The sequence below is a fragment of the Thermobia domestica genome, chromosome 5 (genome assembly GCF_964235325.1).
Source record: "Thermobia domestica chromosome 5, izTheDome1.hap1.1, whole genome shotgun sequence".
NCBI lineage: Eukaryota > Metazoa > Arthropoda > Insecta > Zygentoma > Lepismatidae > Thermobia > Thermobia domestica.
Window position 1 is genome coordinate 232,547,364 of NC_137458.1, and position 26,396 is coordinate 232,573,759.

General features: G+C 33.5%; 2 protein-coding genes and 1 long non-coding RNA gene across 3 annotated transcripts in view; 1 reads left to right on the plus strand and 2 right to left on the minus strand.

The window, feature by feature from the left end:
• Positions 1 to 26,396, plus strand: part of LOC145684796 (uncharacterized) — an 82,709-nt gene that overhangs the window by 43,800 nt on the left and 12,513 nt on the right. The gene's annotated exons all lie outside the window — the stretch shown is intronic.
• On the minus strand, positions 1,084 to 5,242 carry LOC145684792 (cuticle protein 19-like). Its single transcript, XM_081757163.1, has 3 exons — positions 5,113 to 5,242; positions 2,518 to 2,592; positions 1,084 to 1,470 (listed from the first exon to the last, which is right to left on the minus strand). Exons 1-3 carry the CDS (start codon positions 5,128 to 5,130, stop codon positions 1,138 to 1,140), a joined length of 426 nt encoding a protein of 141 aa, XP_081613289.1. The 5' UTR covers positions 5,131 to 5,242; the 3' UTR covers positions 1,084 to 1,137.
• Positions 19,506 to 25,114, minus strand: LOC145684793 (cuticle protein 19-like). The gene is made up of 3 exons (XM_081757164.1): positions 25,001 to 25,114; positions 21,026 to 21,109; positions 19,506 to 19,978 (listed from the first exon to the last, which is right to left on the minus strand). The coding sequence occupies exons 1-3, from the start codon at positions 25,016 to 25,018 to the stop codon at positions 19,628 to 19,630; spliced, it is 453 nt and encodes a 150-aa protein (XP_081613290.1). The 5' UTR covers positions 25,019 to 25,114; the 3' UTR covers positions 19,506 to 19,627.

A 26,396-nucleotide genomic window follows, 5' to 3' on the forward strand; every position in this document is an offset into this window, starting at 1 on the left:
TAGACTGTGTGCTGAAAAAAAAACTCAAGAACAATTTGATGAATCATTGTCAATTTTAGCCAGGATGTAGGGGGCCAAAATTTAAGAATCATTTTCGTAGATGGATCTGATATTCAAACTGGATGTGGTAGAAATCATCCATGTTCGGTTTCAACGTTGATGACCACACCGTAGAGTTAAAACAGTAATAGGGAACGAAAAACGATTTCCCTGTAATTTATTGAGTCCCAAGAATACATTTAATCTCCACTCTTAACTGTCTGCTAAAATCGGAAGTGATAGAATTTTGGATTTCATTTTCAGTTTAGCGTCCGTTTCAGCAGCAAGGCTGTATGAGACGTCTACCTACAGCTTAATGTGGGATCCGAACCACATGAGCTCCTGCTGGGAATCTAACCCGGATCTTCCACGCTAAAGGCAACATATGCTAACCGCTTAGCCACGAGAGAGCCCGGTAGCAACAGAAGTACACTACAACTTCCATCTTTAATCTTGATCAAGGTAAGGCAAAAACGATGTGTGATGACGAGAAACGGCTTTTTGGGAACCGATTTGGCGTTTTAAGAATGTGTATCATCTTCTTCCTTAACCAGAAGTGGAACAAAATAACCACTTTCACGTTTGATGCTGATCGCTATCGCTATGTAAATAAATAGTGAAAAGCGGTTTTCTGCATTCAATAAGGAATTTCAAGAATGTATTAATTTAATTTGTACTCTAATTTTAATACTTAAATAGGAAAGTGTAAAAATCTTCTATCACTTCATAATTTGAATATTAATTGAGAAAATTTCACGCCATTGCTGCTTGTTGCAAATAGTAAGTTAGAAGACAATTTCTTTGTCATTATTTTGCGTAATAATATGTCGATTTCGAGAAGTTTACTCTTTTTCTAATTCACATAATTTTCAAAGCCTCTATTGCGTCGTATTTACATGATTTTTGGGAAAGGAAATGTTCTTCGCTTCACTCTCCACAGATCTCAATAGTGTCATATAATGGATATTAGCTTAGATTTACTAATGATTGATTCATACATTTTATTGCACATAATTAATACAAAAAACGTTGAATATAAAAGAATAGATATTTATTTACATCAGCTGGAATACATTAAGAAATTTTTCTTTGTTTCATTTATCCATAGTGTACAGAGGAGTAGCTTCCTCCATATCCTCCAGGGAGTCCATAGGCGTACCCACCGTGGCCAACTCCAACAGCCACAGGGGCAGCAATCACTGGCTTAGCTACCACAGGGGCTGCATGCACTGCAGCACCCACTCTCTTAACAACAGCGTTGAATCCATTGTGGTCATCAGCTACGTAATCCACGACTCTTACAGTGCCATCAGGTTCCACAAGGCTATATTGACCTTTCACTACATCACCATCGCGAGTCTCTGCCTGGCTTTTCACATCTCCTGTGTGAGCGTCTTTAACACCATACGAAAAGCTATAGGCAGGGTACGCCTGTGAAAGAAACAATTTGTGTTGCAAGGTTAGGTTAAAACATTATTACACCCATGTTTTGTCCATAAAACATGCAAAAATCTAGGGAACCTATTCTACCATCACATCAATGAAACATTTCGTAATTGAAAAAAGTTCAGAAAAGATATCTAAGAACTCTCTTGTTTAAAGCAAACAATTGTCAATAAGTTTTTTAGAATTAGATCTCTTCACTCAGGCCTTCAAATATAGGGCCTCGCAAAGCAACAAACTAAGGAATTTTCCCCTTAGGATCTAATACCATGTTCATTGATTCCAAAGTGCTTCATCCTGAGAAATTAAGCTTATAATTATGTAACTGATTTTTCCTAAACACTATATTTCATCCATAATTTATTAATCAATTTATTTGTGCTGTATTTACAAAGTTTTTCAATGTTTTCATATCGTTTTCGCCAGTTCACAGTAATTTATGAAAAGATTGAGAAAGAGTATAAGCAGTATGAATAATGACTCGTACATAATGAAAAATTATATATAGTTTTGTATATGCGCTTACTACACAAATAATATTTTATGTTCATGTATAAAAGTATGTAATTGATTTGAATATGAGAACGTGAGAAAAGTTAGTATTTAAGTCGTATACAATACGGGCTTGTAATCCACTAGGCTTAACTTGTAAAATGAAGTCATCTTCAGTGTAAGACGAGTTTTGTCAGAAATATGCATAATCCATATTGGTGTCAAGTTCCAATTTTCCCTTTATATATATTTTCATTATTACTAGATCTAATTACTGAATTAACTTGTTTGGCATACGATGATAAACAACTACCATAAAATACTATGAGGTGTTCTTCTAGCTCGTAATTGTAGAATATGAAGTGGTACCTACAAAACGCTCTCTCCTGATTTTACTTTGTATTCCTTACGATTATTTCTGGTGTAACCCATCATGCATTGCTGAGAATTTTCTAATAATAATAATATCGGTATGAAGCAATATTCATAAATATATTTTAAATAAAGGAAACAATAAGAATAACATTATAGTACTCTACTTACATAATAATCAACGCCTCCTACTGGTGCTATGCCGGCATATGATCCAGTAGCAGCCACTACGACGAGAAAGATAGTCTGCAAAGGAAAAAGAAATTCATATAATTATAGCCGAATAAGTAATTTGAAATTATATTAAAAACTGAGTCGGAGTACAGTTAGTTAAATCGATACTTACACTGTTGCTAAAGCCAATTTTAAAAATCCCTACTCTATATAAAGTAGGAGAAATTAATGAATGTAAGTGATGAAATTTAAAAGGTAGAAGAAAAGAATGGATTAAATTAAGAATTAATATCAGTAGAAAGTAATGATTAAAATTATCTAAAAAGATTACTTGATTAAAATCAAAATTAAACATGAAAATTTCCACTATTGTACACCGAGAATTGTCTTAAGTTGTAAATATCAATGTAAAATTTAATGGATAATATTAAGAGCATGGGGGATTTAATAATTTATGTAAAAGTTACTACTGATTTATTCAAACAAAACTGATAGTCACTAAAATGTAATAGAAGTCCATTAAACTGAGAAAAGCAATAAAATTTCTTGTGCATCTGTTAGTTCTATGAGGAGCACAGTTGGTGTTGGAACTATGTGGTGATAATGATAGTGAACACAATGGTGGAATAAATTAAGTGGAAGGAAATGAGAAAACCCGAGAATGGATTAAATTAAGAATTAATATCAGTGCTTGTCCATGCGTACAGTGTTTGTCCACCACAACGCCCACTTCGTGCAAGCTGTGATCGTCACACCAATCAAGGATGAGCGCTCTATCTCTGAGCCACCGCCGCCCTATTTTAATGATCAAAGTATATCACAGTATAAGGAAATTTTTATAATAAAAATTATGTGCTTAGTGTAATATCAAGTAACACTGGAAGAATAAATCCCTTTTTCTGATTTTACTACATGTGTGCTCTTAATATTCTATGTTATTCTGTCAAGATGCCCCACTCTCACTATTTCTTCACTTGAAAGGAATCTAAGCCTCCTGACACTAATGAACGCATATATGTTTAATTTTTAAAAAAATAAGATTTAAAAAAAAGACATAATTACTTTTTCCGCTTTGTCTCAATTGTTGGAACATTACATAGCCTTTTTGTGAAAAGGAATCACTGGAAGTAAAGTCTACAGTAGCTATTATTAGTGTATAACGGAAAAAGTCACCAAAATAGGATACATATCAATTGGTAGATCTACTTCGGATAGACAATATGATACAGGTGAATGGAGACCTCATGCGTAAATTTTGAGAAAATAGAGAATTTCTTTTTCTAAACCTGTAGATTGTTGATGTTCTATAATCACACTGCTTATTAAGATGAAGCTGGTACTGAAGTATTTCTAATTAAGCTGTTTTTTAATTATCATATTAGAAAGACCTCATGATTAATTAGATGTAGTCTCAAAATATGGTTATCAACTAAATTTTATTTAATTTTTGTTTATCTATCTAACTGAAACGCGCCTTTACGAGTCAAAGTAGAATAGAACAAAGAGAACTTGAAGAGGTCGATAATTACAAGTATGTGGGAAGTACTTTGACCAGAGACGCTTAATACACCAAAGAGATCAGGTCAAAAGCCAGAGAAGCATTTAACAAGAACACTCTTAACTAGCAGGCTTAACATTGGACTTAGGAAGAAGATGGCCAAGTGCTATATATGGAGCATTGGACTGTATAGTTCAGAGACTTGGACATTACAGAAGTCAGAGAAGAAATATTTAGAGAGCTTCAAAATGTGGTGTTGAAGAAAAATGGTGAAGATAAAAAGGACAGAGAGAGTAACAAACGAAGATCTTTTAAAGCGGATAGGAGAGAAGAAGACTCTTCTAGCCAGCATCTTGCGGAGGAAGGCCAATTGGATTGGACACACCTTGAAGAGAAAATGTCTTCTTCATATCGCCATATAAGCAAAAAGGGAAGGAAAGTCAGGAAGAGGAAGAAGAACATAACTGATTGATTACTTGGAAAATAAAAGAAAATATCGGGAGTTAAAAGAGGAAGCTGAAGATTGAGAAACGCGGGAGAAACATTCCCAGGCCAAAATCTAAAATTGAAAAAAAAGAAAGAAACTCACTTGTCCCAATACCTGCCGAAAGACAGAATACTTAATAATGATAATAATATATAACTGTCTAAGTACGATACATGTATGAATCAATAAATGATATCAAACTAAACAAAGAGACATGCTTTCACATGAGAAGTTCTTATGCATAGATTTCCAAAAGAAAAACAATTTATAGTCCTACACTGTAAGCCATTCTTTATGCCAATAACAATGAAAGATTGTAATCTGTCGCAGTTTATACGTATACACTGCATACGAAAAAAAAAAAAATACACTTTTAAGTAGTAGGTTGGATCTATTGTTGCTTATGTTCCTCTAACGGTGAGACACATACTACTTGTAAACTTAATAACACTAGCACAAACTGAAACAATGCTTTTCTTCGTATATGTAGAGCTGTAATCACTTGAAACTGTAGTATAACATAAGACATCAGGTACCCTATTGATATTGTTCTATCCATCGTAAGTGCACAATTATCTATTGTCCAAATTTTTAGATGAACACTCACCAAAACAGTAGATTGCATGTTTACGGATTTGAGGTGGTTACTTGTCGGTGGTTTCGAGATCACTATGTCCTCTCAAGGAAAGACTGTCAGTATATATAGGCAGACAAAAGGAACACTCACACAAACATACATGGACTCCTACTAGCACCTAGAGAATAGCGAAAGTATGCGTTTTCTCCTTGTCATGTTCAGGACATTCCTATGATATTTCCTTTCCATTGAAATTGATATGGAGATTTTAGATTTTTTTAAAAAAAAAAGAAAAGAAAAATCTCTGGACCGAAGGAAAAACAATACCCTATACGAACAACTTCTATCTAAAAAAAAAAAAAAGGAAATTTTTGAACGTGACCGTTTCCTACATTTTTCTTCTATTTACCGTAGTTTTTTTCTTTCCTATAGTGGTTGATCCGAAGGTTGCATTCCATAATGTTGCAGCGTTACAATTAAAACTTTTTTTTTTTTCAGTTCGGAAAGGAAAGACCTTTAATGTCTATAAAATTCTTATACATGAAAACCACTTTCCTAATAACTGATACAAAAAATTGTTTAATTTCATGAAGTAATAGAGAATTACTTCGTATAGATATATTACAATGGTTCATAGCACTGTAATACTTTCTCTATACTTTTTTCAAAATTAAAGGTTATATATAATTAATCTGCAAATATTTTATCGTAATTTACTGTTTATCTTTCGTTGAATATGAGCCATTAGTCGTATCAAAATTTCTTGTATAATACTTTCAAATGAAAGAAGATTAAATATATCAAGTATTTTATTGTTTGTTTGTTTGTTTATGATCAGGGCTTATTGTTTGAGCCTTGAGACCTTAGAGAGCATGTAAGTTGTAGTGCAAGTCTTTCCTTTCAATAGAAACAAGAATCTTAGGAAAACCAAAAATGAATCAAAAGATTGCGATCTTGACCAATAATCAATTTATGGATCAGGGACCACAAAATTTTTGAACGGCTTCTGTATCAAGTTTCGTATTTTCTAAGCACATCATACTGAGTTAACTAATAGATTGAATTTGACTACACTCTATGTATACTTCTCCAGGTATAAGGCCTACAAGAACATTTTTGTTGAAATATAATTATTGGATCTTTTGGGCCGATTGGATCAGGGGCCACAACATTTTTGAACGGAACCTAAATCAAATTTTCGTATTTGCTGCGGAATAAGCACATAATACTAAGTTAACTGATAGTTTGGGTTTGGCTACACTGTATGTAGTTCTTCAGATATAAGGCCTGAAAGAAACTTTTTGATTGAAATATATTATATCTTTTGATGAGAAAATAGGTTATGAACTGCAGTAGGACAAACTAACTGGTAAGCCAAAATAAAGCAAATTGAAGTATACGATTGCAGGCCTGTTATTTGAAAAATATCATTTGACAGAGAATATAACAAATTGCATTTCTCTCTCGCACAGGTTCATTTTCAGTTGTATTCTTAACAGGAGGAGTTATCCAATGTACGATCTAGAATCACTCTATAATTCACACGATCTGAGACTTTAGTTTGGAAATATTACTACGATGAATTACTTAATACATTTCTTATTTGCTCACGTAGTTTTCACACTTTTTAAATCTACAGTATTTTTGTCATTGAAAAGACGGACTGCGTAAAATATATGAAGTTTTAATAGACGTATTAATCTAGGTTTTAAACTAGTATATGGCAATTGAGAATACAGTACTTCTGTCACTACTTCATTCAGGGGTAAAAGTGGATCTGAAAAGGTGGGGGACGCCTGACGTCACGCAGTTTCCCGTGCCTATCTTCCCCATTGTATTTTTTTTAAGAAAGGGGGAACACCACAGATAATTTCCGGAAGTGGGAGTATGATGTCCCCTCGGGTTCCCCTCACTTTTACCCCTGACTTTATTGTAATTTTATAAAATAGTACTAATTGTAAGTTCTTAATAATTATATTTATGACAATTAACTTATAATGAATGTAAAATACGTAAAGTAAGTATGTAGATTAAACATTCTCTGCTAGTAGTCTTAGATTAATGAGAATATTCTTTGGGTAATTTACAGTCGATTAATGAGCCCTTGTTGTGGTACCTACTGAATGACACCTCTTAAGTCAATAAAACTAACATTCCAAGATTTCTGGAGCTTCGAAAGGTCACACGGATTTAAAATCCCAGCAAATTAACATGGAATTAAATACCAAATATTATACAATTCATACTATATACTCGTTCATACTGTATCTCTTTCGCTTATCTTTATGACTCCACCAAATTATTTTAAAGCGGCAATCCTGTTGTTGATAACTTTTAATTAAATATTTCACACCTTTCAATTTCGTCATCTGACAAAAGACACGTTTTAAATAATCTCTTATTAGGCAATAATACACAGTAGGTAAGAATTTAAGAAAAGAAAAATCATTTCATACTAATAAACAAATAAATGAAATAAATATAAAAAGTAATTAAAAATGTGCTTAAAATATACGGAACAAAAATAATATTCAATATAATTCTTTAAATATTATGGTGCGCAAACTACGAGGTAGCGCAAACCACTTACGAGATTTCTAAAAGTTATTGGAACACTAAGAAGCTTCAATCAGCTAAGACAGTGGTTCTCAACCTAATTCCTATAACGACCCCATTTTATCACATCCTCTTGCCAGCGACCCCCTTGTAATTTCTGATTTGATTTTTAAACAACTCTGCATCTATTCAAAATGTTTAGTATACCTATTCTTGTTATTCTTAACGGTATCTATATAAATAAAAATATGCCCAATAGAAAAAAATCAAAATAACATTTAAAAATATTTTCCGATATTAGATTTTAATTATATTTATCTCTTTCGCTTATCTTTATGACTCCACGAAACCCCTTCGCGACAACCAGGTTGAGTAACTCTGAGCTAAGAGATATGTATGTTTATATGTACACACTGAATTTTTAGAAAATTAATTAGAAGATTGCTAAAAGGATTTATACGCTTCTTTTGACCAGTTGAGCATAATATTCAAATTACTTAGTGCTAGGGCACATATTTTCTGTTCAAAAGATATTAATGTCTTAGTTAATTGGATATACCAATATAGAGGACACAGTGAGAATGAAGGGAGATATTTTCAGTAACTTCGTTCATACTGTATGTCGCAGTCTCATACAGAAACAATGAAGATCGCTCTGATCTTTTCATTTAGCAGTACGGCAGATTATTTCTTGGATGAGGTTGATCTGTATGAACGTATAAATTAACCCTGGAAGAAGTATGGATAAAACATCATATTAGGAAAACAATGGGAGAATTGAGAAGTGTAAATCTGTGCTAAAATGCAATTAATAAAGTTGAATTACATGAAATGCCCTTGTCCCAAGTAGCGTTGTAAAGACTTGAAAAACAAAACCGGAAATTTTGGGTAAAAAACAGTTTTTACCGATTTTCCCGAGCTTGAAAAAAAAGAAACGGAAAATTTGGGAAAAATTGAAATTTTTGAATATTTTACTAAATTATGCTTATAAAATGAAAACTATTTTATATTTATAGTTTACAGTTAAGATAATTTAGTAGTTATGTTTCTTGTATTAGAAAGGGAAATTTTGTGGCAACAAATATATTTGTACATCTCCTTTAAATTTATCACGGTGATAGAATGGAATTATGGCTACAAAAGATCCTAAAATATAATCCTAGTTAGATTAATTAATATAGGCGCATTTAAATTATCTTAAATAATCTTATAAAGTTACCGTTTTATGGCAGGGAAGTGTTAAAATAACAGGGCCAGAATCATATGGAGATATGTATCTTCCTTGCGCTGTATAAAATTTCCGGAGATTTTGAATCCATTAGAAAAGATAGTGTTTTCGGAAATATTCTCAAAACCCGGAAAATATAATTTAAAAACTGTTTCTTCGGCTGATGCTAATCTTATTTGCTGTAACGTGTCTGCAGCATACATACAATGTATTTCGCTAGCAGGAAAAATAGTTAAAGCAACACCTATTAATTTTACTTTTTAGTTTTCTGATTTTTGATAAAAATCCCTCTTTATTATTTGTAATTATGTTTGTAACAACTCAAAAAGAGAGATTATCTTATTTACATATACACACATACACCGCACAAGTGCGTAAATTTGAGCAGCGACAAAAGAATTTAACGTGTGAAATTTCCGTTCGTTATTATTAAAGACTAGTAGAATACCCGTTCTTCGCAAAAGGAAAATACGTTTCTTTTGGGTATAAAGGGCACCAAAATTGTCACCAATGAATTGAGGGGCCCCAAAAAATATGAATTCGAAACTAGTATCAGTCATTTGCAATTACTTTTACATGTCACCCTCCCCCTTAGGAGTATCTAATGGGGGCTGAATTTGAATTTAAACGATATTGAAAATGCCACTGTTCATATCATTCACCCGAAAACTATGGATTCGACAAATATCGGCCATTTTCGATCATTTTTAAATATCTACCTTTCTCCTTCCCCCAAGTTGCGGTGCTGAATTTGGATTTAAACAGCATCGAAAGTGTTAATGTTCATCTTAGGACCCAAAAAACTATGGATTCCACACTAATATCGGCCATTTTTGATCATTTTTCATATTTCCCCTCTTCCCCGCTCCCAAGTTACGAGAATGAATTTTGATTTAAACGGCATCGAAAGTGTTATTATTCATTTCAGAGACCTCACAATTTATGTATTCGACACTAATATCGGCCCTTTTCGATCATATTTATATATCTCCCCGCTCCCAAGGTGCGTGGATGAATTTGGATTTAAACAGAGCCGGAAATGTAACTGCTCATCTCAGCGACCCCGAAAAGTATGGATTTGACACTAATATCGGCCATTTTCTGTCAGGGGCATCATTTAGTGGGGCAGGGAGGGGCAATTGCCCCAACCTGAGTTTGAGATTTATCATAGAATAGTAGTAAATCAGTGAAAAGTGCGAAATTTTATTTATATCAAGGGATCTTGCTCCCTCCCCCCAAGCAAAAGCTGAAATGACGCTCCTGTTTTTAGTGATTTTTATATATCCCTTCCTACCCAAGTTGCGGACCTGAATTTGGATTTAAACGACATCGGAAAAGTCACTGTTCATTTCAGCGGTCCTGAAAACTATGGACATAGGCTATTTTCAATCATTTTTATATATCTCCCCTTCCCCTTCCCCTAAGTTGCGGGCCTCAGTTTGAATTTAAGCTTTATCGGAAATATTACTGTTTCTCTCAGCAACCCCGAAAACTAAGATCGGTAATTTTCAATATATATATATCCGCACTTCCTTCCTCCAAGTTGCACCTTCAAAGTGAAATGGTAAAATCCATCCCAGGCCCGAACCTCATCTATGTTCAAAATATAAATATTTATCGAGATCAGTCTGGTGGTTTAACAGTTGTTAAGTTACAAATACAGTCACTTTCATTTTCATATGTGTAGATAATTTGTCGCACTAGAAAACAGGTATTTGTTTACATACAAAATTTTGTATTTAAAGTTTATATTAAAGTCTGTATTTGAATATTAAATAGTAATTATATGTCTTAGTACATGAGTACTAGTGAAATTTGTCTACTGGTCTTTCTTTTAAGAAGTAATTTGGTTAAACTTAAGGAAATTTCATCAGAGCGAAGAGCATATTAAGAACTCAGGTTCATTCAAGAGCCCTATTTGTTGCAGCAGAAACACTTCATGATGATAAACTTGTATGCAACTGTAAAAACTCTGTAATTAATGCACAACCAGGAATAAACGACTAAAAGGCACATAAAGGAAATGAGTGCAGACTATTAATTTTCACGAATAATTACAACAGTTTTATTTTCGAATGCTTCTTTTTTAAATATTCGCAATATTGAAATTTCTCAATTTACATTTTCACGCGTTCGGCAAAAAAAGTTCCATTTAATAGTAAAACTAACCTAATTCAAAGATTTTTGTTATTTTCCCAATTTTTCCGGAAAGAAACCGAATAAACAACGGTTTTTTTACCAGCTAGTTCAAAATTTCCGGAAATTTTACAACACTAGTCCCAATATGGGTGTGGTGAAATATTATTTATGGGCGTTTTCAATAAATAATTGATGAAATTATTTTCAGATGTAAGCACCACAAAGTATGAATTTAAAATAATATATTTTTAAAACTAGAGCACTCTCCAGGTCACTCTGGATCACGAGTCTGACTGTTTCCGAATTACGAGTCATGAAATTAGTGACTGTTCCACCAGTACATTGCAAAGTAGTAAATGCCACGTTTTCTATTATTTATGCGTAGATGTTACGAAACTACAACAGATTACATAAAACAAGAAAGATAAATAAGGCAATTGGGGAAACAACTTATGAATGAGAAATTTTCAGTAGTAAAAAAACAAGGGGGGGGGATAGAAGAGAAATGGAAAACGTGTAAATCTTGTAAGAAGTGAATACATGATTCATGTAAAATGTAGATAACTTCAAAGAGAACATGATGTTCCATTACCAACATAAAGAGTGGTTAACCTACACTCGAATGCAAACGTGCTTTTCAAGTAGGATTTTTAACAAACAGTTTCGGAACAAAAAGATAATTTGAATTAGGTTTTCAGCAAATTACACACAATTACGATCTTTCTATGTAAAGAAAGCTTTATTAAAGTCAGACAATTTATTCAGAACTTATTTGTGAAAAAATATCTTCTGAAAGGATTTTCTATTTACGTACTAAAACTACTAAATCATGCAGTTCATTCCAGATTTATTGGTGAAAAAATATCTTGCGAAAGACATGTACACTGTATTTTGCGCGTCAGTTAAACTTTATAATTCATAAATTTATTCCTATTTTATTGGTGAAATAAAGCTGCTCCAAACTTATTGGTAAAGGAAAATCTTGCACAAAATTCTTACTTTCGCATTAAAACCTACCGAGCTTAGAAATAACGAAGTAGTTTTGGGGGATGAGCCAATTGCCTCCAATAGCTTCTTTGTAGATCCACTAATGCTTTAACTATATTTTAAAGGACCTTCTTGAAATTCCCACTTTTTAAAGTTTTTTCAAATGTTTCTTGAATTTTGAACACTGTTCAACCAATACCATATTAAAATATTTCTACATTAACTACATTGTGCTGGCTTGTTATTCTGAACAATATCGATGATCACAGTTTTGGGAAATAACGTAAGTAACGTGTTACTTTTTAAGTAACGTTTCCTAGTAACTCGTCATATTTCTTACCAAAGTAAGTCGAACGATAACGCGTTACACATTTTTAAGTAATGTACCTAGTTTGCGTTACATTTCGGATGAGTAACTACAATATACGTATGTATATATATTTTCGGAAACAATTCTTTCCTGTAAGTAAATTTTTCAGAATGGAGCAATGAAGCACGTACTGTGTCAATGACCGACAGTCAGTCACTGACACACGGAGAAACAGATAAGATCTTAGTGTCACTTGCTGGTTTTGGAAGATGAGTACAGCCTCAGGGAATCACGTGTACTGATTGCAAGCGCCTGGAGGGGGACGCGGGGCCTCAGTAGTAGAGCGTTCACTTCCGGTGCTTGGGGTCTCTGGTTCGACTGTGTGGACTTTGTGGTGGACAAACACTGTGCTCGTGGGTTTTCTCGGGGTTCTCCCGCTTCCTCTCATTTTCTTCGTTCCACAGTTTCATTCATTTCTCATCATCACCGCCTCCTTTAGCCTAGCCGGCATAATCGTGGGACGTAAAATTGAAAGATTTCATTTTTTTATGCAAGCACCTGGAAGATTTTGTCATAGATTTTGACAACTCAAAATCAATACATTGAGTGAGTGAACTATGAGTGCGATGATAGTCTGGTTTAGTATGGTTGGTATTGCGTTTTTAATAAATAGAGAACGAAAATATTTTACTGTTGGAACGTTTGAAAAAAAAAAAAATACTGTTTCTTAAAAGTTGGGGATGATGGTGGACAGAATTTAAAACTAAAGTGTCTGATCTGAAGTGCCCCTGCGGGAAATATTTATCAACAGTTAGGAGTTTGTCCACAAATTTGAGGAAGGACTTTTTTTTTTTTTTTTAAGTAGTTAAATTTCTAGTGTAGACCGAGACCGAAACAGCACACACAGAAACATTTGGGATCAAGCTGTTGTCCACACAGGGTGCGAAATCGCTCGGGGGGGGGGGGGGGATTTTCCCCACCAAAAATTTTATGCTTGCATTTCCCCCCACCAAAATCTGTAGGTGAGGGAAGGACAAATGGAAAGCAAATGTCATAAATTAATAAAAATGAAAAAAAAAACTTCATAGTCACATCTTCTAAATAGTGCTAAAATAAATCAGTAGCATACCTATAACCTCCTTATAGGCTATAAGGGATTTCTATAAGTGAAAAATATTTAGTATACTGCAGACAAGCGTCTGATACAAAGAGTAAAGATAAGTTGCCACGTTAGAAGAACTTGTAGCTGTCATAAAAAAAAAAAAAAAAACTACCATATTTCACCGTGTACACATAGTCTTGAAAAGGTCATAAAACATTTTTTTTCCATCTTGCAAGGAGTCGAAGAGTGTCCAACTTTCTGGGACGTCTTGCTTGCTACCTGCTATCTCTCTCCCGCTGACAAAAGAAAAACCAGTTTCGCCGCTTCCGAAACAACGGATTCTTTTGGACAGGGAGGGTGAATGCGCCAAAATACACGTTTTTAATGACGAGGTTAATTGTTTGTCCACTAGACTGAGTGCTGCATGGGTGGTGATACCTTTCTTGCTTACAAGAAGTTGTAAAATCTAAACAGTAGATAGAAAGATCGGGCAGCAGCTACAAGATTCATGTAAAGTGGAAACGTGGCTTAATGATAGGGAGTTTGATCAAATAAAGGGTCTGGTAATCCAGGATTTAGTTGACGAAATGGAAAGAAAGTTTCGTTCAAATGATGCGCTAAAATGCTTTTCAGCATTTGAAAATAAAGATCATAATAGCATGAGTGGTTTATACGGTAACCTAAAAGTAGAGTCTATATAATGCAGTTCAATTATTGGAATTGAATCCTGATACTGCAATGTCCGAATGGAGAGAGTACAAGTCAAGTTCCAAGTCGGAAAACAATTTTCCAGTTCTTAAAGCCTTAACGAGGGAAGTTAGCTCTGTGTCATTATCAAGTGCTCGTGAGAATGCGGATTCAGTGTTGCTCATAATATTAAAAGTTCCGAAAGAAACCGTATGCTGATGAGTACCTTGCAATCTTTATTGACAATTCAATTCAATGGACCCAGGGGCGGACTTCTGGGGGGGGTTGCAATACTGCTACTTAGAGCTACTTTTAAGAGCACCAAATTCTGGTATGGGTTTTATTTATATATAAAGCAAGAAAGCTTTCTCTTCTGGGAAGGGGGGGGGGCGATTGCCCCCTGGATCCGCCCATGAATGGGTCTCTTTTAAAATTATGGGATGCTGTTACTGCTGCTGATACGTGGGTTCCGCCTGACCATCACATGTCCAACTCTCGTTACACACGGAAAGAAAGTAAAGAGGAGAAGTTTAATCTTAATTTTTTTCTCTAAGGTAATTCGTTATTGCAAACTATATATTAGGTCTTTAAATCATTCAATACTCGTATTATTGTGGCTCTCCCCACTGGTCTAGTGGCTAGCACGCGCATACCATTTTTGGTGTACGGGGTCACGGGTTCGATTCCTGGTGGGAGCGCCTCACAAAAATTTGAACCATTACGGTGGTTCGAATTCTACTTTAAACTATAAGTCCACTTCTCATAGCCTCGCTGCTGAAAAGGAATGCTAAACTTAAATCACCAAATCAATCGTATTATTGTGCTTGTGCTTTCATTTTTTAAAGTTTAGCGTCCTACGAATATCCACCAAGGCTAAGGAAGGCGGTCGTGATGAGATAGATGATAATGGTGGATTAAGAAAGTGGAACGAAACGGTAGGACTCCGAGAAAATCTCCATACACAGTGTTTATATACCACAAGCAGAATTTGCCGCGAGTTAGGATCCCATGCATCTGAGGTGAACGCTCTACCACTGAGATAACGCGGCTTTTCGTTGAGCCTTCAAGTATTTGTGTTGAAATCATATGTTATTTATAATGATACATTCTTCCTAATAATACGATGTGGATACATAGTATTATTTAGACTTATATAGGTGGTCGGATATTTGAGCGACCAAACTGAAACACTAAATACAGTGAAGAAACTTGAATTTCACAAATAATAATAAAAACTATGGCTGGTCAGGTGGAGCGCTTCAACTTCGTATGTCTAATGTTTGGTTAGCACATCGGTTCTCAGGCGAAATTATTTCTGATTTCTAGATCTCAAACCACTATTTTCGTGAAGATAGTCCTCCTTATGACGGTAAATACAAGGGGACTGTGCTCCCACGGGAGTCTAACCCTGGACCATTCGCACCGAAGTGTATATTAAATGCAGTAGATAAGTGTACTAATTTAGGTTAAATGAATAAATACCATTATTAAATTATTTTAAATAACGACGACTAGTTTGAACATTTATTATTATTATTATTATTATTATTATTATTATTATTATTATTATTATTATTATTATTATTATTATTATTATTATTATTATTAATAATAATAATAATAATAATAATAATAATAATAATAATAATAATACATGAACATTTAAACTTTTTGGACCCCCACTTCATGTGTGAAGCACAGAGAGGACCGCTGAACTTCTTCCCCCACCATTTTCAAATGATTTCTCACCCTGCATCCACATGTTACTAACTTGTTATTAATGCTTTCTTTAATACTTCATTCTTGCATAGAGCTATTCTGTTTATACTTAAGGATACGTTAGTAGTTGCAATTTCTTCCGAAAAATGTTTCAATTGCAACAAAGTAAAAAAGATAAAATTTCATTTTCTCAGGAGACTAAATAAAGAAATGTGTATTGAATGTAGGTAAATAAAGTAGGAGGTGTAATGTGTTGATTAGTTATCGTGACAATGATATAGTGATTTTCTATTATATACTCTTTCAATCAGAATAAGTAGGTTTCAATTTGTCATTGACACATCAAAACTTCGATATAAAAATATTGTAAACTGTTTTACAGGATATGATTATTCTACTGTAAAAAATCCTACATTTTTTGTACGCCTAAACTGCAGCAACTTTTGACCAGTTCATCTACATGTATATATGCATGCAACAGGAGTGCAAATTTTGTACAAAATGTGTCAGAAATGTGCAAAACTTCCAAGGATGCAAGTCTCATATGTTTTGTACACACTTTGCACTCCTGTTGCACACATATATATATTTAAAAGAAGGAGTGATCGAAGGTTGTTGCAATTTACGGGTTCAAAAAGTGAACAACTTTTTACAGTGCAGTATAACATTTCAATAATATTACAGTGCATTCTTTATAGTTGCTATATATATATTATTGTGGATATGCTTGATGGGTGCCATAATTAACGATATGCAGTTAATATGAATAAACTGTGACTTATGAGCAGGTCTACTTTATTACTAGAAAATAGTTTGTTTATGGTATGTGATATTGAAGTTCTTTCAGATCAGTTTGTGTATCCCAGTGTTTCGTTGCTTATAGAGTTTAAAACAACTAGCTTTAAAAAGCATGTATCAATTTTAGAGTTCTGGTGAGTTTTAATTCACCTCCAGGTCCTGTGTTCTCATTTTATTAGTTGTAGTGTAATGCTTCTCTATATTTTATATTTTTAATTTTGCATAACAATATTTTTCTAACGCAGTATGGTATTTTAGTCTGTGTTACATTATAAGAAAATGATTATATAGCTGTGAAGTAAGAATTTGTTCTTGCATCTACATAAAGCGATTCAGAACGTGCAATAATAATAATAATAATAATAATAATAATAATAATAATAATAATAATAATAATAATAATAATAATAATAATAATAATAATAATAGAAGTACGGAAAATTGAAGTGATAAGATTTTTTTTACATTCAAAGTTACGGACATAAAAGTAACGCGTTGCTTGCGTACTTTCGAAGTAGGGTAACAGTTACTTTTCTGAGGCAAGTAACGCGTTATATTTTAAGGGAAGTAAAGTAATTTGTAACGCGTTACATTCTTGCAAGTACCTTACCCAACAATGGATGATCATATCTTCTCTTGCAGTCCACATTTATTCATGCGAGCAAACCATTTTGGTGGAATTGTTTTGGATTTTGATAAGGAACGAAGAACCACCATATAGGACCAAAGACACAAGTTGGAAACTTGCCTTCACCGTGATATGTTGTTGTACAAAGGAATTAATGTTTCCACTTTCTACTTCGGAATTAAAGGAAACACTAGAAACCAGCACATAATATAAGGCACACAAGATAGAAAATAGTATTTCGCTGAATAGGAAAACTGTATCTCATTTAGAAATATAACATTGAAATCAAAGTTTAGGCATAGAGGGCTTTAGGCACTGTCAACTTCATCATTGTTTGTAGACTGCCTTTTCGGTAATTTTGAATGAATAGTACAAGGACTATTCGTAGCCAGAGTTTCATCATATCGGTCATTAACTTAATTTTACAGCGGAGGAGTAATGTGAAATTTTAAATATATTAGTATATTAATCGTTCGTATGCTTTTCTTTATTGTTTATATTCAGTATACGGTTTGTGCTTAGCAGTAGAATTTGTGTGTACATTGGTTAAATAAAAATAGTGACAACACTTTTCATGTCAAAGAATTGTGTCTCAGCAGTACAAAAGTTCCGTAGCTGATAAGGGAATGTGAGATGGTGAGGTGTGACGAGTGGTAACGACTGTATGTTATGAAGTCAGAAGCAGCAGTGTCGTAACAATATGGTTCGGAAAGACAAACAGCATACGTGGATCAAGATTGAAATGGTACGTGAACGCAGTGCGCAATGTGATCAGGGAGTTCGTGACAACCTTTTTGCCAAAATGAAAGAACCATTTCTCGGGAAGCACTACTACAGAAGAGAAGTCTTCATCCGCGACATATTGGCTGTCCCTGAGGCATACTGACGAAAATTGACACGCTGATGGTGTATGACGTCTTCCACAGTGGAAGAAGTTGATAGAGTTGAGAAGCTACTACATTGAAGGAATGTAGCTGATGTTGTTCCTCCTCACCTTGATGGCAAGAGAGTTATCGTAATATTGCAATGGAAATGTAATCTTTGCAAGTAAGCTTTTGACTCCAGTCTTCTACAATTCAGAACCAAAAATAAATTAAATCTCAGCTTTTATTTTGCGTATAAATGTTAAAGATTACCTCTGAAAAACATTTCCTTTGGAATTACCTGAAACTAGATTGACATTTTAGTTTTATTTTCAGTCCTTAAGAGACTCATAACATCTCCCCCCCCCAAAAAAAAGAAACTACTTTCCACATGTAGATCTTATAAAGCATTGTAAATTCGCTGAAATGTCAAATTCTACTTTTCTAAAAGTACACTACATTTCTAAAAGTCAAATTCTACATTTCTTCACACTTAGCCTCCCATCAAAGCAATAAATGAATTCGGTAAACTGTAACCACGTAAAATCTAATTTCTGGACCGATATTTTAATATGTCAATAGATTATCATTTGGGTAAGTTGTCCCATTGAAGATCCTGAACTTTACTGTGAGATACGCAATTCACTTCAATTTTATCATTTTTTGCCTTTCTTACAGTTAAAATTAGACTAATCTATGAGCATCTCACGGACACACCTCGAGGAATAATTGTTGTTCGCAGAACAGTTTTAGGAAAGCTTTTTTACACAGTACAGATCTCGAATATTTTCTGGATACAACCTTAGTTTATACGGTATACATTTGTCTCTCTGTAATTAATGAAACCTTTTTCAAGCAGGTGGAACAGGCCCCGTAGCCAGGGAGGGGCTAGAATGGACGTGCCAACCAAAAATTAATTTTTGAAACTGGAACTTATAATTAACTCCATTCTTGCAATTTTATTTACCAAAATTAAATTCAACTTAGCGCATTTTGCTCATTTCCGTGTAAAATGATATGATTCTTGGTAGGTGCACCAAATACCCCAATATCGCATAAGCAGTATGTACTTGAATTGTGCACCATTTTAAAAATATATATTTGTAGGTTAATGATGAACCTTCGTAAATTTGGATTTGTGTAGCGTAGTTGTTCAGTATAATATAGCCTATTATTTGAAAAAAGACTTAGTGCTCTGTTACACATTTTGTAAATAAAAAAAAAATAGTTTTGTGGTATTTCTTGATGTCTTCTCTTTCTGTATTAATTTTGTTCCTCTAAGTATTTGAGCTGGCTACAATGCCTGAACTGTAGATTAGGTGTTTTCAAAAGGTATTATTGACGAGTGAGTAAAATGTTTGCTCTGCTTTTCACAGAAAAGTTTTTAAATGAATTTGAAGGATTGCCAACTGAAAGGAAGCGAATTCAGGTACTTGTATTTTACTTCCAATATAGATTATTTTCCACGACACAACATTAGCTATATTTACAAAAATATATGAAATAAAAACAGGTATACTTTTTATGTTTAACCATGCTTAACAACTGTGGTATAACTACCACCGAGGCCACCGTGAGCATATCCACCAGGAATGCCATAAGAGTATCCTCCGAGGCCAACACCGAGACCCACTGGAGCAGCAACTACTGGCTTAGCCACCACAGGAGCTGCATGAACAGCGGCTCCCAACCTCTTAACAACAGCATTGAATCCACTGTGGTCATCGGCTACGTAGTCCACCACTCTCACAGTACCATCAGGCTCCACAAGACTGTACTGTCCTTTGACAACGTCGCCATCTCGAGTTTCGGATTGGCTCTTAACATCTCCTGTGTGAGCATCCTTAACACCATATGAAAAACTATAGGCAGGATACGCCTGAAAGGAGAATAGGTTTTCTTAGTCACATCAGTGTAATTGTTATTTGATACAACCTTTACACTTTCAAGAGGGTTTAATTAAAATGATGCTTTATCTCAAGAATGAGACAAAACTAAAGGAATAGTTCACGAAACTCCGTGCTTCTTCGTCACAAGAAAGAAATTTCATTGTTGGATTGTAGTCTTTGCCAATTTCCCCAGGACCCAATTTTATATTATACATCTTGATATTACCTTATTAAAGACTTTCGAAGTAACATACCGTCCTTCTGATTATATAATTAGCACTATCACTTTCTCACTACTTACTTGTCAATAAAATAATAAGTATTGGTAAAATATTATTCGGATGGAGCCTTGAGAAGTTGCTGTAGGTTTTTGATAGTTGTTCCAATGGTTTGAAAAAAAATAAATTCGTGGAATTTTTTGAGTTTCACAAAAATTACAAGAGAAACCCACTACCCCGGAAACATTAACAGAAAAAGTTTTAAAATTAAAATTTCGAATTTAGTGATAAATGTTGTTCACTATAGTGTATGCTGTTACTTTGCTGGTGGCAGAATGAAAGGCTTGATGGATATAATTTAATTATGTACACTGACAACTGACATTTTTATCGGTCTAAATATAAGAATGAACTTTTCCAGTTGAATGCTGTATAATTCATAGAATAAAATAAGTCCTACAGAATAAGGAAATGACCATGTTCGCCATAAATGTATGTATCACTTAGTGCGTTGTAATCCTGAGGAAAAATTCATTTTTCTGCGGCTTTTTGGGCTGTCCTTTTGCGTTTAGTATAGCTGTGTGTGTATGGTTCCTTAAAACTTTATATAAATGTCTTTTGAGCCTATTAAATACTAACTTGTAGATTCTTACTTATCTTGAACCTTTGGCATAAAAGTTTCAGGTTGATTCATAGTGCAAGCTCATGTAGTTCGGTTTTAATGTTCAGCTATAGGTCTCAAGTTGATTTTGTGCTAGAAAGAGATGTTAATCTCTGAACAAGGAAATAAACAAATAACACCATAGTATTAACACTTACGTAATAATCGGCAGCAGCTCCTACTGCCCCATAAGGAGCAAAACCTCCGTGAACCTTAGCTACAAAAACTAGAACCAAAGATACCTGCAAAGACAACAGAAAAGTCAAATTAACAGCACATATGTAGTAACTACAGTATAAAAAAGATATACTAGTTTTGTTTATCGATTTTGCGATTTTAGTGATTGAATTAGGTAGGCATGATTAACAAGGCAATTAGTTCGTCGTGATCTTTTTTCTCTAACAAATTTAAAATTTATTATAATATACTTTACTATGTATGAAATTAAATGTTATTAACACGTAATTAATTTTATAGTATTTTCAGAATGATTTACTTACAAAATATGAGAACACTATACCATTGAGATACCATAGCCAAAAATATATTATTATATGTTTATAATAAAGTTTTGTTGATCTCTTACAGTAAATGAATTCACCATAGCTACGAAGTATTTACCTATGTAATTAATGTAATTCTTAAATTTCAATTGTTGCTATTTGTTTGTTTCTATTTTGTTAGTATTTTTTACTATACTTCTTATAAAGATGTGTGTGTATTCTGCCGAAAGGAAGGTTCTAATAGTCCATATTTTCTGGCAGGACTAGTCAGAACATTAGGAGAAAGACCCCTTGTAGTTTCGGTGCAGAAGATGTAGAGTAGAAATATTGTAAAAACCAAATCGTATTCAAACTTATTACTTACCCAGGTCTTCACTCAGTACGACAATTAATATATCTTCTATATAAGAGTCTCTTTGTGTCCCGTTTTAAAGGCAATTTTCTGTATACACCATGCAATATTAAGTAACAAATTTCAAATTTAATATTAAGAAAATATGTAGCAACATTGTAAAATAGTTCATAAACAGAAGATAAAATTTAACCGACACCAGGAGCGTTTATAAATTTGTAGTTTCTCAAATTCGTTATAAGCACAAATATTTGCAATTATTCTTGTGAGTGAAATTAATAGTGTAAAATCAAATGTTAATTATATTCATTTTATGAAGTTTTACAAAACAACAATTACTTATTGTTAATATTAGATTTGAAATGAAATGAAAGTGAAATCTTCCAGTTTTACGTCCGATCGTTATGTCGTGTAGACCAAAGGAGACGGTGATGATGATAAATAAATGAAATGGTGGAATGAATAAAGTGAGAGGAAACGAGAGAACCAAGAGAAACCTACACACATCATTTTTGTCCAACTCAAAGCCAACTTGGTGCGAGCTCGGATCGAATCAAGGACCCCACACAGTATTAGATTTATCAGTTATTAAATTTATATATCAATATACATATATTAGAGTGACACTTATAAAATAGTAAAATACTTTTGAAAATTGACAACAGGCAACAATAATAGAAAAAATAAGAAAGTGCTTGTGTTAATATTCGAATTGCTGATTAAACACAGAAAACCTTAGTCTTGCCATTACTTTCATCATGCTTAGTGTCGTTTTGGGATCGTTATTTTACGCTCTAAGAAACCAGTTAATTTTATAATCCAACTTCTATAGGCTACTATGTGGAAAACACATTAGTTTTCTGGAAGTATGACCAACTCTATGTTATATGTAGTATTTCCTTAAAGTTGTTAACAAAAGTTTTAAACAAATACTTGTTACATAGTGATATTTAATTTAGTACTGATTTTACGGAGTTTGTAATTTACAACAGTCAACTTATTATTAAAATTCGTGTTTTTTTTATTAATCTATATTATAATATCTACATATAAAATTTCGTCATAACTAATTTGATACAGATGCTAAATTGTTTACATTCTTAAGCTTCTGTCGTACCCAATCTTCCACTTATGACGGACGATATATTTTTTTAATGGGTAAATTTTGATCTAAATTAATGGCTAAATTTGTATATCTATTACATGAAATTCAATAATTTTGTTATGAAGCACACATTCTCCACATGAGAGATTTGTGTAATATGCCAGTTCTTGCTTTCTTACAGTAGAACGTTCCACGGCGTGCTATTGTAGTTTTAGGCACTAAATTTGAACTCTCTGTATATCATGTTAAAATTTCACATATCGTCAGTTGAACTTAGTTTGAAAAAATAACTTACGGTTGTCGACAAAAAGAAGAAATTGACACTTTTCTATATACAGAGGATTATCACTAATAATAAAAAGAAACAAAATAGGGTCTAGATAAGAGCTTTGAGGGACTCCAACAGAGTATTGAACTATTTAGTAATAAACCCTTTGTTTGGAACAGATGGTTTTCGGTCATGAAAATACGACACAAGGTAATCAAATAGTTGCTTCGAAAAATTCATATACACTAGTTTAAGTAGCAAAGCATCATGATCAACAACGTCGAAAGGCTTGCTAAAACCCGTATAAAGACATGAACTTGATCACCTTCTCCACATAGATTTTAATGTAAATTGACATTCCGTACGTCATCTAGAGTAGATGATATCGTTTATAACTAATAGAAATTGAGAAGATCTGATTTAAGGCTTTAAGACTCCAGATAAGGTTGTGATGTTTTCAAAATTCAATACTCTTTATACATGACAGCCTGTTTGTGATTGGGCAAATAGGACGTAAGAAGACTTTTGGTTGCACAGACAAGCTAAAAAGCTTAATTTTTGTAGTAATACATCGTGATCTACCGATTCAACGCTTTTTGGAAAGCCAGTATAAATAACATCTACTTGGCTTCCTCTATCCAATTCATTCGCAGTAAAATATGTAATAATGATTAAGTTAGTGTATGTTCATATTTTTCCTTATATATCTATGTTGCAAACAGATAGATTTTACTAGATATATTATTAATATTCTTTCGCTGCCGTTCATTAACAGTACAATTACCTTACCCAGAGAAACACGTTTGTAGTAAAGCAGTAGCCTTAAAAAAGTTACGAGTATTGTTTCTTAACAAAACCTGGTAGTCGTTAGTTTGGCAGAGACATGTTCCACATAAATGAAATTCAAACTCATTGCTTTTATTGAACTTTTATTCCGTTCCAGAAAAAGGATAGTGATGAGGAAAGATCAGCTTAAAGGAGCGATCATTCAAAGAGATTTCACCGTAGATAGTACTCGGCTACTCTTAGAAAAAATAGCTAATCCAATCCTTGGCTGACTTCCTCATACCTAAGTATCAGGTTTTGACATTGACACAGAAGACACATGCTTAATTCATGGCGAGAGTTCGTGTAGTTCGTAATTAATGTTAAACAGTAGGCCTACATCTCATACGGTATAATCATTGCCCTTACAACAAATGTTAAGTTCTAGACAAACTGCTGAGCTTGATTGAATACCCAAGTGTGTGCTTCATTGTCTCAATTTGGTTTATGCACTTATGCAACTTATTGGATCAAAAGATCCAATATATATTTAAATCAAAACTTTTCTTGTAGACCTTATATCTGGAGAACTACAAATAGTGTAGCCAAATCCAATTATCAGTTAACTCAGTATGATGTGCTTATTCCATAAAAAAATAAGAAAACTCGATTTAGGAGCCGTTCAAAAATTTTATGACCCCTGGTTCAAAAAAATCTAATATATTTCATTCAACCAATAATTTTCTTGTACGTCTTATATCTCGAAAACTACACATAGTGTAGCCAAACTCAAACTATCACTTAAGTCAGTAAAATATGCTTATTTAAAATATTCCTAAAAAAATACGAAAACTCGAATTAGAAATTTTGTTCAGAAATTTTGTGGCCCCTGATCCAGAAACTAATTTTTGGTCAGGATTGCAATCTTTTGATGGATTTTTTTGATCATTCTTCAAATTCTTGACCAAGATCGTAATCTTTTAATCCATTTTTTGAATTATTCCTAAAATTCGTGTTTATGCAAATTATTTCTTCACAATCAAGTTTAAAGCGTAACATTTATGGAATATTACACTAAATCGTTTGTAATTTAACGAACATATAAGAAAAATAAGTTCAATTCTTCAAAGAAAGACTCACCAAGAGAGATGAATGCATGTTGAGGAATTCACTTAGTTATTAACTAACTACTTTGGTGGTCCGAAGTTAAATCTGCTTGCCTTAAGGAGTCTTGTGGTTATATAGATACTGGTATAGATAGGGAAAGTATACGCCTTCGACATACACACACACACAGACATGCTTATGCATAGGACGCACACAGGCCGTCATGCTTCCTATTCTTTTGGAATGGATATTACGAAAATAAAATAGACAAAAGGAATTTAAAAAAAATAAAGGAAAAGAATTTGCTCTGCACAAAACCTTGATTTAAAAATAATAATAACAATAGTAATAATATAAAAAAGACACCAACGTGACCAGTGACCAATATTTTTCTCTATCGCTCAACCAGCAGATAGCGATGGAAAATAGTCACACTTCATTTGTGTCGCCACCGCCGAGTTATGAAATCATTAATCTACTGAACTTGATTATGCCATTTAGCCAACTGTGAGAAATTTCTTTAAAAGTAGAAGGTAAAAAAAAGTTTTTACAAAAATGTTAGCCAAACAAGAAACAGGTGCATTAAAGCATTAACCCATGTCGTGTTCTCATGAATGGTGGCAGCGCTATGATATAAAGTAATAACTTTGACCCAATTACAACATGTCTTTGTTCTTTTAAATGATTTTTCAGCTCTTTTAAGTTGAATAATATCGTATAGCTATATGGAATAGATACTCTAGGTACATTAGAGATAATAGTATCCTTTGTATTGTAACTCATATGCACTCATGATGTCTGTATTTTGTAACTGGGTATTAACGAACCAACCGTGATTATACAGTAGTTCTATGAATACAATATCGTAGGCATAGCTGTGTCTAATTTTTGACAAACCATGGACCAGATTCATGTATAAGCCAAAGTCAGTGACGTGGTGCTGCTATCCAGCTATCTTGGTGGCGAGTTAATGTGGTAAGTAACGGCATATACTTTTACCTTTATACGCCCATTGACGCAACTGCTGCGTCGGGGCTTTAAAGCTCCATAGTTCAACCTCTAATTAAGGTAGGATGATGATTTTGGTACCAATGAATTTTAGAAGGATGTACATTTCGGCCGGTGGGATTTTATGCATTTAGGGGCTACCGGGAGGAGGGTAAATGTTGTGTTTTTTGTTTTTCTCAACATGCTTTTTTGGGAGACATTCTCCCCTTGATGGTACTCATAAAAATTGTATGTGAAACAATGAAATAGGTCACTACATTGTAATATCCTGTATTTGTAACTCTTGCTTATATGGGGGGAATAGTGAGGGGGCAAAGTTGGCCAATTTTTGGAGTTTCAGCTTTTCTGACGTAAGTTACGTTTATATTTATGACAAATATCAATAGCCTAGCCCCTAATTAAGCTAGAAAGATGATTTGGT